Source organism: Melopsittacus undulatus, chromosome 15, assembly GCF_012275295.1.
Source record: "Melopsittacus undulatus isolate bMelUnd1 chromosome 15, bMelUnd1.mat.Z, whole genome shotgun sequence".
NCBI classification, from domain to species: Eukaryota; Metazoa; Chordata; class Aves; order Psittaciformes; family Psittaculidae; genus Melopsittacus; species Melopsittacus undulatus.
This window is the reverse complement of record NC_047541.1, coordinates 319,615-331,644: the sequence shown is the minus strand read 5'-3', so window position 1 is coordinate 331,644 and position 12,030 is coordinate 319,615. Positions and strand designations below refer to the sequence as shown.

The following is a 12,030-nucleotide window of genomic DNA, read 5'->3' as shown; positions in this document are numbered from 1 at the left end:
CAGGATTGCTGAGTGACCTTGAAAGCTGCTTTATTTCCACTGTATATATATATATTTGCTTCCAGTAGGAGGCAAACCAAGGTGTTCACCACACTCCAGCATCACTTAGGTGAAGGTAGGCCATTGCATCCCATAAACTGCATGGGAAATCAGTGTCCCAACACTTTGTTAAGCTCTGGCTTACTTTTCATTAATGCTTCTTACTAAGGAACCTGTAGACAGAAATTAATGCAGCTGCCTCAAGTAGGACACTGTCACTTGCCCCATAGCACAGAGAAGATCTGAGCCTCTGGTTGCCTTCTATAGGTCAAGGTAGCTGGAGCTGAACACAGCACAATGCAACTCTGAGCTCTGGGGTCACTTAGGGCAGCTTTAGAGCCCTTCCTTATCCTGGTGCAGAAGGGCACATTAGATCTGGAAAGGCAATCCAGGTGAGCTCCCAGTTGGCTCCACAAGGCATCCAGAAGCTGTCCTGCTATTGCTTTTCATCATTTCAACTGGTAAGCTTCTAGGAGATCAGTATTGAAATCAGTGTTTCTCCACTAAAGCCCTGCCACAGTAACTTAGCATATACATGAAATAGAGCTGTACAGCTCATGACTAGATGAGTCCATAAAGCTCACTTTCACCCCTATTATTTCATCCCATAAACAAAACATGGGACTTTAGGCTCTTATGTATTCCTTTTCACATGTAAGAACTGTGGGACCTTAGGATCCAGCCTGCTCCATCCCGACAATCCTCACATTAGGCGTAACAGCAGCACCACAGTGGTTGCCACAAGCATACTCCAGCAAGAGGCAATGCTACCCTCTGGTGCTTCCTAGCAGAATAACCAGCCTGCCCACTGCTCAAGAGCTAACACAGGGCCTGCGAGGCAGGGATGCCATCATACTGCTTCCTCCCACCCCTCCAGACAGGCCAGCCCATTTGGATAGGGCAGCTTTGTCTCTGAGACTGCCATAGCACCCCGGGTTCCCTAAAACACTGCACTGAAAAGAGATGTCCAGTGATGCTGACTGGCTCATCCCAATAACACAGTCCACCTTCACCATGGCAAGTCATCAAATACACACAGCAAGGTGCATGGGACTGTGCTCACACTCATCTGCAGGCAATGGAGCTGCTTCCTTTTCCTCCCCCTGTTAAAGCTGTTTCTGACTCTTTTCAGTGGTTTCAGTGTAAATTCCCTCCTGTACCTCTACAGGCGAAGCAATTAATGTAGCATGAAAGGGAATGGAGGAAGACACTGACTCTTATCGAGTCATTGCTTTGCATGAGGAGGGCACATGGAGACTTCATGGCAGTCTTTGGTGGCCCTTCACACTTGATTAACTCACATTTGCAAGGCTTTTCTTCACTTGCATCGAGCCTCCTATGATTCATTTCTAATACGTTCTCAGAAATGGAGTCCTGGCCTGCCAGCACAGGCAGGACTCGCATTAGAATAGGCTGTGGCTTGGTTCCTAGGGTTGATTTACCATTCCTGTGGTAAACAGCAGATTACATTGTTTGCGATGCTTCATAAATCCCCTTTTTGTTAAGTGTGTGTTTGTATTTAAGTGGAGCTTTCCCCTGCGTCTGTGTGCATGCATGATTATAATAGCCATGTTTTCCTCTGACAGTACTTGTTTTTCATCTCATTCTTTCCCTACCTTCCTCATTTTTTCCATCTCTTTGGCCCTGCCTCTGATTTTCACCATCAAAGCCTTCCTTTGGTTGCCAATAACTTGCTCTTCGAGGATTCTTTTGAGCTTACTAATGTTGCTTCAGAAATACCTCTAAGAGTTTCCTGCAAGTTGAGAGATCACCAGAAAGAAAAGGGATCTTACTGAGGAAGATGCACAGAAAGATGCATATTTCCCCTTGGTTACAGCTGCAGATATTCCAATGAGATGTATTGTGAGGGTTGCCTTCTCTACCATTTCCTAGCCTTAGCCTAGATTCTGGTTATATACTAGACACTGGGTTTTGGAGTATCTTTTCCAATGCACTTCTTGACTGAATCTCTTCAAAACAGATATTCAAGCCATAAAAAGGCATCTATCCCATGGCAAGAGTGAAATGTATGTATAACACCTCATGTTACTGCTGACTCATCACAAACACCCTCCGCTGCTTGCAGTGTAAAGCACTATGTCAATAAATGAGGTCTCTGTGTATATGTCAAGAAACACAGGGTGTAAATAAGAAATGTAAAAAACCATAGCAAAGATCAAGGAACATACACATTCAAAGGGGTTCTAAGCCAACATCCAAACTTAAGTAATGATTTCCAAGTTTGTTTAATAAGATTCATAACCTAATGGGGTTTAATCATGTTTTGGATCTTTGAATAGCTCAGAGGGCTCAGGAGAACACTGTGATACTCGGACTGGCCAGTGCTCTGTATCCAGGTCTTTCAAGGCAATGGTAAGTACAAATCCAGCTGCAGAGAGAGGAAGGATGCAGACATGAGAAGCATCACTAGGAAGAGAGAGCATAAATCTTCATTTCACATTTGTTTCCTAGCATTGCACAGGCAAGATAGATACCAACAACTTCTTGATAGGTTGTTGTTTAAAAACACCAAGGAGACCACTGGAAACCAGCAATAACTTCCAGGTCATATACCCTATAGTGACAGCATCTTGGCATGTAAAGGGCCTAAAACATCATGTTTAGACTTCAACTCCTGAATGATGTAAATGCAAGGGTTAATGGATTTGATGTTAACTGCCCCTCAGGTGCTGCCAATGAGGGCTTCTGCCCCCATCACCCTAGAAATAGAGCTGGGATGGCAATAAGACCCTTCCCCAGCAGCAGCTAGGAGCTGCTGTTTGTGTTGGTATGAGGTGCTGCAAGGATCCTCAGTATGATGTGCATTAAAGCTTCCAAGGAATGCAGGCAGATACAGGTATTTGGCTGGAGATTGGATATAAATGCTTGCAGAGACATTGATAATGCCTTGAAAAGCCTAGAAAAACAAGTGGAGAGGCTGCTGCTCTGCCAGACCCGTGTCCGTGTTCGTGTCCGTGTCCGTGCCCGTGCCCGTGTCCGTGCCCGTGCCCGTGCCCGTGTCCGTGCCCGTGCCCGTGTCCGTGTTCGTGTCCGTGCCCATGCCCGTGTCCGTGCCCGTGTCCGTGCCCGTGCCCGTGTCCGTGTCCGTGTCCGTGTCCGTGTCCGTGTCCGTGTCCGTGTCCGTGCCCGTGCCCGTGTCCGTGTCCGTGCCCGTGCCCGTGTCCGTGCCCGTGCTCGTGTCCGTGTCCGTGTCCGTGTCCGTGTCCGTGTCCGTGCCCGTGCCCGTGTCCGTGCCCGTGTCCGTGCTCGTGTCCGTGTCCCCCCGTTCTGTGTCATCAGCCCTCCACGCCGCCAGGGGGCAGTGCCTTCCGCTGCGACTCTCCGTGCGCCACTCCAGCCGCTCCTCAATAGTAACACCCCCTCTTCCGGCGCATGGCGGTGACGTCAGTTACAGCGCGACGCCGTGACGCGCAGTGCTGTCCGGCGGCGGCGGAGGTGAGTGGTCGTTGTGGGCCCGGAGCCCCGGCTCCGGTTCCGGCTCCGGCCTCGCGGCGCCGCTTGAGTCCCGGCCTCGCTGCCCGGGCCCCCTGGCGCTGCCAACGCTCACCCCGCAGCCCGGCCCCCCCGCATGGCGCGGCGCTGACGGGAGATGACCGACCAGGAGAACAACAACAGCATCTCCAGCAACCCCTTCGCCGCCCTCTTCGGCTCCGTCGCCGCCGCGAAGCACTTCGCCGCCGTCCAGAAGCAGCAGCAGCTGCGGCAGCTGACAGGTCCGGGCCGCGGGGCCGGCGGCGGGGGGGGCCTGTCCCCAGCGGGGCGCTGAGCGCCTTCCTGCCCGCTGCTTGCAGGCGATGAGACCTCGGTCAGCCAGGATGACTCCGACAACAGCGTCTCCGAGAGCCTGGACGACTGCGACTACTCCGTGGCCGAGATCAGCCGCTCGTTCCGCTCGCAGCGGGAGCTGTGCGAGCAGCTCAACATCAACCACATGATCCAGAGGATCTTCCTCATCACCCTCGACAACAGTGAGCACTGGAGCCGTTCCCCAGCATCAGAGGGGTGCTTCCGAGCTGGGGAGCTCCACTGTGAGGGGCAGAGAGGGGGGAGCTGGGAGGGGAACATCACTTTGCCTTCAGGTTCCACTGCCCCCGGCACAGTCTGTGTCCCTCTGGGTGAAACGAGTCCCTCTGTGTCTCTTAGGTGACCCCAGCATGAAGAGCGGGAATGGGATCCCAGCACGCTGCGTCTACCTGGAAGAAATGGCTGCGGACCTGGACGCCCAGGACTGGCTGGACATGGACAACGTGGAGCAGGTAGGGCTGCCTGCTGTGGGCTCCAGGTCTTCTACTGCTGTGGCAGTAGGAACTGTGTTTGTTTCCTTGGGGTGCATCCCAGGTGGAGCCCATCTGCTGCTGCTCTTAAGAGAGTGGAAGCTGTGGTAGAGCTCTCAGCTTAGTGCTCTGTTACTTAAGGAGGGTTGGAGAGAGCATTTCCAGGCATAAACAAGGAGGTGTCGGGGCTGTTTCCCGGAGGAGTTGTCTCCCTGTCCTCACTTCCCACCCACCTCTGTCCAGGCCCTGTTTGCCCGCTTGCTGCTTCAGGAGCCTGGAAGCCACCTGATTCACATGACCTCCAGCAGCACACAGAACCTCTCTGCTGACCGGGAAGCTGGGGAGAGACAGATCCTGCGCTACCTCTATGCCTGTTTCCAGAGGGCAAGAGAAGAGGTTGGCAGGGGCTTCAGAGGAGGAGGACGGCTTTGTCACCCAGCGTTCTGGGCTGAGGTGGCTGAGCTGAGCTTTTAGGGGCCAGAAGCAGATGCGGGGGCCCCAGCTCTGTCTCCCTGTGCAGATAACCAAGGTCCCAGAGAACCTGCTGCCCTTTGCCGTGCGCTGCCGGAACCTGACCGTGTCAAACACTCGCACTGTGCTCCTCACCCCAGAGATTTACGTCAACCAGAACGTGTATGAGCAGCTGGTGGACCTGATGCTGGAGGCGCTGCGAGGGGCCCGTAAGTCTGGCTGAGTGGAGCAGAGCTTAGGCTGCCCTGGTCCTAAAAGGGAAGGCAGTGTTTAGGCTGCAGCACTTGTAGCACGCTGCGATTCTTGCTTCCCTGCAGAGTTTGAAGACATGACCGAGTTTCTGGAGGAGGTCATAGAGGCCTTAACGATGGACGAGGAGGTGCGGACGTTCGGGGAGGTGATGGTTCCCGTGTTTGACATCCTGCTGGGCAGAATCAAGGACCTGGACCTGTGTCAGATCCTGCTCTACACATACCTCGATGTGCTGCTCTACTTCACCAAGCAGAAGGACATCGCAAAGGTGCTTGCCTCAGCCTGGTCAGGAACCCCCCACAAGTTCCTCTCTCAGCAGCATGTTTGTAGGACCTAATCTGGGGAGGTCAAACAGCAGTTCAGTGTAGTAACACCCTGTGTGTGCTCTTTTACCCCTCTCCTCCCTTCTTTTTGCCTGGCCCAAAGCTGTCAGTTTCTGTTTGTTTTCATTTCACTGGGATTTTACACAGCTGTCAGCATGCCCTGCCGTGTCCCCCAGGTTTTTGCAGGCTACATCCAGCCCAAGGATCCCAGCAATGGACAGATGTACCAGAAGACTTTGCTAGGCACCATTTTAAACATCTCCTGCCTGCTGAAGACCCCTGGTGTTGTGGAGAACCATGGCTACTTCCTGAACCCATCCCGATCCAGCCCACAGGAGATCAAAGTGCAGGAGTCCAACATCCATCAGGTGAGCTGAAGCACAACAGTGCTTCCCGGTGTGTTTGAGTGGCCTCTTGGTGCCTGAGAGTTCATGATGTGGTATCAGGGCTTCAGTTCCACCCCTGGCTCCTTCATAATCCCTTAAACACGTTCTGTTCCTGCAACAGTTTATGGCCCAGTTCCATGAGAAGATCTACCAGATGCTGAAGAACTTGTTGCAGCTGTCCCCAGAGACGAAGCACAGGATCCTCTCCTGGCTGGGAAACTGCCTCCACGCCAACGCGGGACGCACCAAGATCTGGGCAAACCAGATGCCTGAGATCTTCTTCCAGATGTACGCCTCGGATGCCTTCTTCCTCAACCTGGGAGCTGCTCTCCTGAAGCTGTGCCAGCCCTTCTGCAAACCCAAATCTGCCAGGCTGCTGACCTTCAACCCTACCTACTGTGCCCTGAAGGAGCTGAATGAAGAGGAGAGGAGGAGTAAGAACGTACACATGAAAGGTGCGCCCAGACCTTGGGCGGCAAGGGAATGACAAAGGCAATCTCCTTGGGTCCCTGCTCTTCCCAGTAGTGGCCTCCCCTCATGTGTGGGTAAAGGGAGAAGACTGGGGAGGAGCAAGGGGAGAACTGAACAGAAATAACAGGCTGCCCAGCATCACCAGCCGTTCTGGGTCTTCAGCAGGGGTCCTCTTGAGCTCTTGACACAGAGACACTTTTCATTCCAGGTCTGGAAAAGGAAACGTGTTTGATACCCGCTCTGAGCGAGCAGGAGCCTGAGTTTGCCAACAGCTACAACCTGGTGACAGAAAACCTGGTGCTCACACAGTACACCCTTCACTTGGGGTTTCACAGGTGGGTGCTCGCAGGTACCCCCAGTGCTGTTCCCACCCCTGTGCTAAGCTGTCAGTGAATACTCAAAATGCAGAGCTGGCAGCTTGAACTGCTGAGTACCAAGTACTGAACTCTTGGCCTCAGGCTAACTGAATTTGGAAGGAATTCCATTTGCTGGTGCTCACAGGCAGTGCTGACAATCCATCAGGTGCCACACTGCTTATAGAAACCTGACAGCCAAATGCTGGGTGCCATGGGCCGCTCGCCTCCCCCTCCTCAGGGAGCAAGGTTGCAGGCATCTCACTTCTTCCCTAGAAAGCCTCTGCATCAGAGCTGCTGCCCCTGCAAGCTGCTGGAACCAGACTGCATGGGAAGCAGAGATAGGTTCCTGGTGTCCACTCCAGGAAAGGGTTTCTCTGGACACTGTAACACACTGTTTCTTTCAGCTCCCCCTTCAAATGGTTGCCTGGATACACTGAGGTCACCTCTGATCCCAGCACTGTCCCCTTCTGGTTGATTCTCTAAATATAGAACTCAATGGAAAGGTTTCACAAGTGGCTTGTTGCTGGGAAACTCTGCACGCTGCTGGATCCCTGACCATGGCACCACAGCGGGGTTGTTCAGACCACTCCACAGACCACTGCAGTTCCTCAGCAGGCTCTGGGATCCCCCAAGCCCCTGCTTGCCTTTCCCTAAAGGTTTCCCATTGCTGGTGTCCCAAAGAGGCTATTCCCAGGAAAGGGTTTGAGGGTATCTGGCAGAGCAGGATAAGGCCCGTGCTGTTCTCGGGCAGTCTGCAGTCTTCTCTCACCTCCTGGCTTTGTTTTCGGGTAGGTTACACGACCAGATGGTAAAGATAAACCAAAGCCTTCACCGCCTGCAAGTAGCGTGGCGAGAAGCTCAGCAGAGCTCCAGCCCTGCTGCCGACAGCCTCAGGGAGCAGTTTGAGCGCCTCATGACCATCTATCTGTCCACCAAGACAGCCGTGACGGAGCCGCAGATGCTGCAGAACTGCCTGAACCTGCAGGTGTCTATGGCAGTTCTGCTGGTGCAGTTGGCTGTGGGGAACCGCGGGACAGAGCCGCTGGAGCTCACCTTCCCTCTGCCCGCAGTGCAGGACAGCGCCTTGGCCTATGTACCAGGTGAGACCCTCGTGCTGTGCTGCTCACCCTGCACAGGGCCAGGGCGTGCATGTGCAGGCCTGGTTCCTGAGGATGTGCACAGCATCTCCTTGCTCAGGTGCTTAAGGGACATTCTGCCCTTGGAAAGAAAGTACTGGGATGTGTTGGGAGTGTTGGCTGCAAATTGTTAGAAGCTGTGAAGGCCGCTGGGACCTCCAAGGTCACTTACAGGTTGTGATCCTGGTGCCAGCCACATGAGCACTGCGAGAGCTGACCCCTGCAGAGCATGGTGCTGCAAATTTCCACTGAATACCATCTCAATTTACTATTCTCTGCATGTGCAAAGTCCTCCTTGCCTTCTCTGTTGTCTGGAGATGTGTGTAACTGTACAGTGGGCAGACAGCTGCTGGGTCCTGACTTCTGGGAGAGACTGAGTGAATCCTGTGTGGATCAGTCTGGGCTTCCCTCATGTCTGGGGTGTTCTGACACAGCTAGTTAGCTCCCAAAGCTTTAATCACAATGGGGGTGATGGTGGGAGAGTGGGTGTGAGGCTGAGAAGGGGTGAGGAGAGCGGCCCTTCGCCAGGAGCTCATGTGCAGTCTCCGTTTGCAGAATTCTTTGCTGATAATTTGGGTGACTTCTTCATTTTCCTGCGGCGTTTTGCTGATGACATCTTGGAGACATCCGCAGATTCCCTGGAGCACATCCTTCACTTTGTCACTGTGTTCATGGGTGATGTGGAGAGGTATGTACAGCCACGGTGTGAGCCCTGTGTGCCTGTAGAGCTCCCAAGGGGGACTAGGAGGGGAGGCTGCAGGAGAGGCATTGGGGCTTGGTTTATGCAGCCATGAGTGGGTTTATCCCTTTGGAAAAGCTCAGTCCTGCCTGTAGGAGGTACCCTTCCTGCCTCGGGCAGGGGTTTGGCTTCTGCTCCATGTCCATGGCAGACAAGAGCTGTACCGTCACCTCAGTGATTTACACTGGGCAGGAGGTGAAGTGCCTTGGATTAGCTGAATAAACGAGAAGTTTGCTTGGGATCAAACAAGTCAGTGTGGGCTGTGAGCTGTTCCCACTGCCACAAAGCTGTTGTGGGAGGGATGGAAGCAACAGCTTTGCCGTTCCCACATCCTCTGTCCTCCCTGCCTGGCTTAACTGTGGTATTGGGTGCGTGCCTTTGCCCATGGCTCCGGTATTGGGAGTAAGCTCTGGATACCTGCGATAGCTTTACAGACAGTCCACAGCAAGGAGATGGGCGCATCTCCTGGAGCATTCCCTGATCCCACACCCTCCTGATGTGCTGGATTTGCTCTTTTTCTCTTGCAGGATGAAGAACCCCCACCTGCGAGCCAAGCTGGCCGAAGTGCTGGAGGCTGTGATGCCTCACCTGGACCAGGCGCAGAACCCGCTCGTCTCGAGCGTGTTCCATCGCAAGCGCGTGTTCTGCTCATACCAGAACGCTGCCCGCTTGGCCGAGGCACTCATCAGAGTCTTCGTGGATATCGAGTTTACGGGTGAGCACCAGAGGGAAGAGCTCTTCCCTCTGCAGCATCTGCAGGGGGAGCGTCCCCAGTGCTTGAAACCATCTCTTCTGGCTTTAAGCTGCTTGGCTGCATCAGGCCAGGATCATTCCAGCACAGTGTTGGTATTCCCAAACTTCTGGCTTGTGTAGAGCCGTGTATCCAAAGAGGATAACCTCCGGGGCTCAAGCTTTTGAGCTTTGCAATGCTATAGCATTGGGCTCTTGCCTGTCCCCTTCTAGAGCAGGGTGAGTTGTACTGTGATACTGCCTGTGCTCACTGCTGTGTGGAAAGCCGTGTCTTTGCCTGTGTGTAGGTGATCCGCACCAGTTCGAGCAGAAGTTTAACTACCGCCGCCCCATGTACCCCATCCTGAGGTACATGTGGGACACGGATTCCTACCGGCAGAGCATAAAGGTGAGGCGGGAGCGCATCAGGAAGTGCGTGCATGCAGCTCTGTAGGGAACATGCCAGCCTGGGCTCTCCCATAGTGCTCAGCATGTGCTCCTTCCTTCCAGGCTCTGGCTGATTATGCCTCAGAGAACCTGGAGGCAATGAACCCCCCTCTCTTCTTGCGCTTCCTCAACTTGCTCATGAACGATGCCATTTTCCTGCTGGATGAAGCCATACAGGTAGGGCTGAGCATCCTGAAGAGGAGCTCAGGGGCTTTGTCAGATCCAGTACAAAGCATGCTGGGGGAGTAGCAAGGAAGTTTCCCTGCTGCTCATCTGGAAGCAGCCAGGCTTTAAACAACCTCTGGGGGTTTTGAATATCAAATCCCCTTGGCCATGCTGAAGGTGTGATCCTGACAAAGGCCCTTTGTCTCCAGGGTATTCTCCTTTGGGTTTATGAGGTGTTCCTCTGGTGTCGACCCAGTGCAGGACAGGGCTGGCTTTGCCACCGCTGCCCATTTGCCAGCCTGTTCTCCCAGCTGCTTCCCTGCCCTGTCTTTGCAGTACCTCAGTAAGATCAAAGTTCAGCAGATCGAGAAGGACCGTGGCGAGTGGGACAGCCTGTCCCCGGAGGCTCGCCGCGAGAAGGAGTCCAGCCTGCAGATGTTTGGTCAGCTGGCACGCTTCCACAACATCATGTCCAATGAAACCATAGGCACGCTGGCCTTCCTCACCTCAGGTAGGGAGAGCAAAAACCCCTGTTGGGACCTGGGGCCCAGCTGGCTCTGGAGCTCAAGGAACTGCTGCTTTCTGTTCCAGAAATTAAGTCCCTGTTTGTGCACCCGTTCCTTGCGGAGCGCATCATCTCCATGCTCAACTACTTCCTGCAACATCTGGTTGGGCCAAAAATGGGAGCTTTGAAAGTGAAGGATTTCAGTGAGTTTGACTTCAAGCCACAGCAACTCGTGTCTGACATCTGTACCATCTACCTGAACCTTGGGTATGTGATGGGGAGAGCTGGTCCACAGGGTGGCAGGAGACACCCTGGGGATACTGGCTAGCGGAGGCCCTTGGTGGGCCGGTGGGCAGGATGCTGTGCTCTTCTGTAACAGTCTTAACTTCAGTGACCCCAGGGAATCAGATGCAGCCCAGGTAGCAGGGGTGGAAGCTAAACACTGTTGTGTTTACGTTCATACTGTGGGTCACTCTGGAGAGGACCTGGGGGAAGCACTTCACTGCACTCAGGCTTTCCTCCAGTTTTGAGTTCGCTGTTGGGGTGGTGCTGCTGTCCTGGGGACTGCGTTTTGCAGCCTGGTACACGTGGATTCTTAAGCCTTTGCTCTGTTTCCACCTGCGGCCCAGGGATGAGGAAAACTTCTGTGCCACGGTGCCCAAGGACGGCCGCTCCTACTCGCCAACGCTCTTCGCCCAGACTGTCCGGGTCCTGAAGAAGATCAACAAGCCCGGGAACATGATCGTGTCCTTCAGCAACCTGGCCGAGAGGATCAAGGTGAGAACCCCACTCAATTTAGGCACACAGAAAAGGAGGGACTGGTTCCTTATGTGATTGTTCTGCCTGTGTATCCCTGTGTCTTGCTGTGGGGAGGGATTTTTGGGAACAGGGCTTTGTCTGAGGCTCCCGTGGGGCGGCACCCACCAGTAAATGCTTTAGCTGTGGGCTAAGAGCAAACCTGAGCTTTAAAGAACAAGGAGCCCCAGTGGCTGAAGGCTCCACATGCCCCCCAGTCTCTTGCAGACCAGCAGCAGCAAGAGGAGGAGACGTACGCAGATGCCTGTGATGAGTTCCTAGACCCCATCATGAGCACACTGATGTCTGACCCTGTGATCCTGCCCTCGTCCCGTGTCACCGTGGACCGCTCGACTATAGCCCGGCACCTCCTCAGGTAAGCAGCACTTTCTGAGGCCTGTCTCACTTATCCCCTGCCTCCTCCTGGCCTCTTCTCCTCCTTGTTCTATTTCTAGCACTGGGACTGTCCAAATGATCCCCTCCGTGCTTTGTCTTTCAGCGATCAGACAGACCCTTTCAACCGGAGCCCACTCACCATGGACCAGATCAGACCAAACACAGAGCTTAAAGAGAAGATCCAGCGGTGGCTTGCAGAGAGGAAGAAGCAGAAGGAGGAGCTGGATGATACACTGAACTGAAAACAGGGGTCTTGGCCCTAGACCTACAGTCACTGGCCCAATAAATGCCTTGTGGGGCAGTGGCTGGAGCTCCAGAGCACGTCACCACCTTGACCGAAGATGCACCATGTCAGCGTCTCTCCTTGGACCTTCTCTTTCCTCCCTTGTTCTGTCTCTTCCTTTCGAGACTTCCTCTTTAATACTAAGACTTTCCACTGCACCACAGCTTTGAGCCTCTGCCTAGGGACGAGCACAGCCTCTGTGTGTCCTGGGGCCCTGGCCCTCTCCCACTTGTTCTTTCCCA

General features: G+C 53.9%; 1 protein-coding gene across 2 annotated transcripts; it reads left to right on the top strand.

The window, feature by feature from the left end:
* Positions 1 to 3,442: 3,442 nt before the first annotated feature.
* On the top strand, positions 3,443 to 11,847 carry UBE4A (ubiquitination factor E4A). 2 transcript variants are annotated; one of them, XM_034069542.1, is made up of 20 exons: positions 3,443 to 3,495; positions 3,615 to 3,773; positions 3,852 to 4,028; positions 4,204 to 4,316; positions 4,578 to 4,730; positions 4,855 to 5,014; positions 5,123 to 5,325; positions 5,557 to 5,748; positions 5,888 to 6,221; positions 6,446 to 6,572; positions 7,386 to 7,693; positions 8,285 to 8,417; positions 8,996 to 9,183; positions 9,506 to 9,606; positions 9,708 to 9,821; positions 10,146 to 10,320; positions 10,401 to 10,581; positions 10,944 to 11,091; positions 11,328 to 11,485; positions 11,609 to 11,747. In XM_034069542.1, exons 2-20 carry the CDS (start codon positions 3,650 to 3,652, stop codon positions 11,745 to 11,747), a joined length of 3,228 nt encoding a protein of 1,075 aa, XP_033925433.1. In that variant the 5' UTR covers positions 3,443 to 3,495; positions 3,615 to 3,649. The 2 variants fall into 2 exon arrangements, with proteins under 2 accessions (XP_033925433.1, XP_005142697.1); XM_005142640.3 differs by lacking the exon at positions 3,443 to 3,495 and having other exon boundaries at positions 3,650 to 3,773; positions 11,609 to 11,847.
* Positions 11,848 to 12,030: the final 183 nt, after the last annotated feature.

Bases quoted from the DNA above. Each gene is read 5' to 3' on its own strand.
- UBE4A (XM_005142640.3), top strand. From the start codon at position 3,650: ATGACCGACCAGGAGAACAACAACAGCATCTCCAGCAACCCCTTCGCC. The intron at 7,694-8,284 runs GTGAGACCCTCG...CTCCGTTTGCAG, and splicing joins CGCCTTGGCCTATGTACCAG to AATTCTTTGCTGATAATTTG. The intron at 8,418-8,995 runs GTATGTACAGCC...TTTCTCTTGCAG, and splicing joins TTCATGGGTGATGTGGAGAG to GATGAAGAACCCCCACCTGC.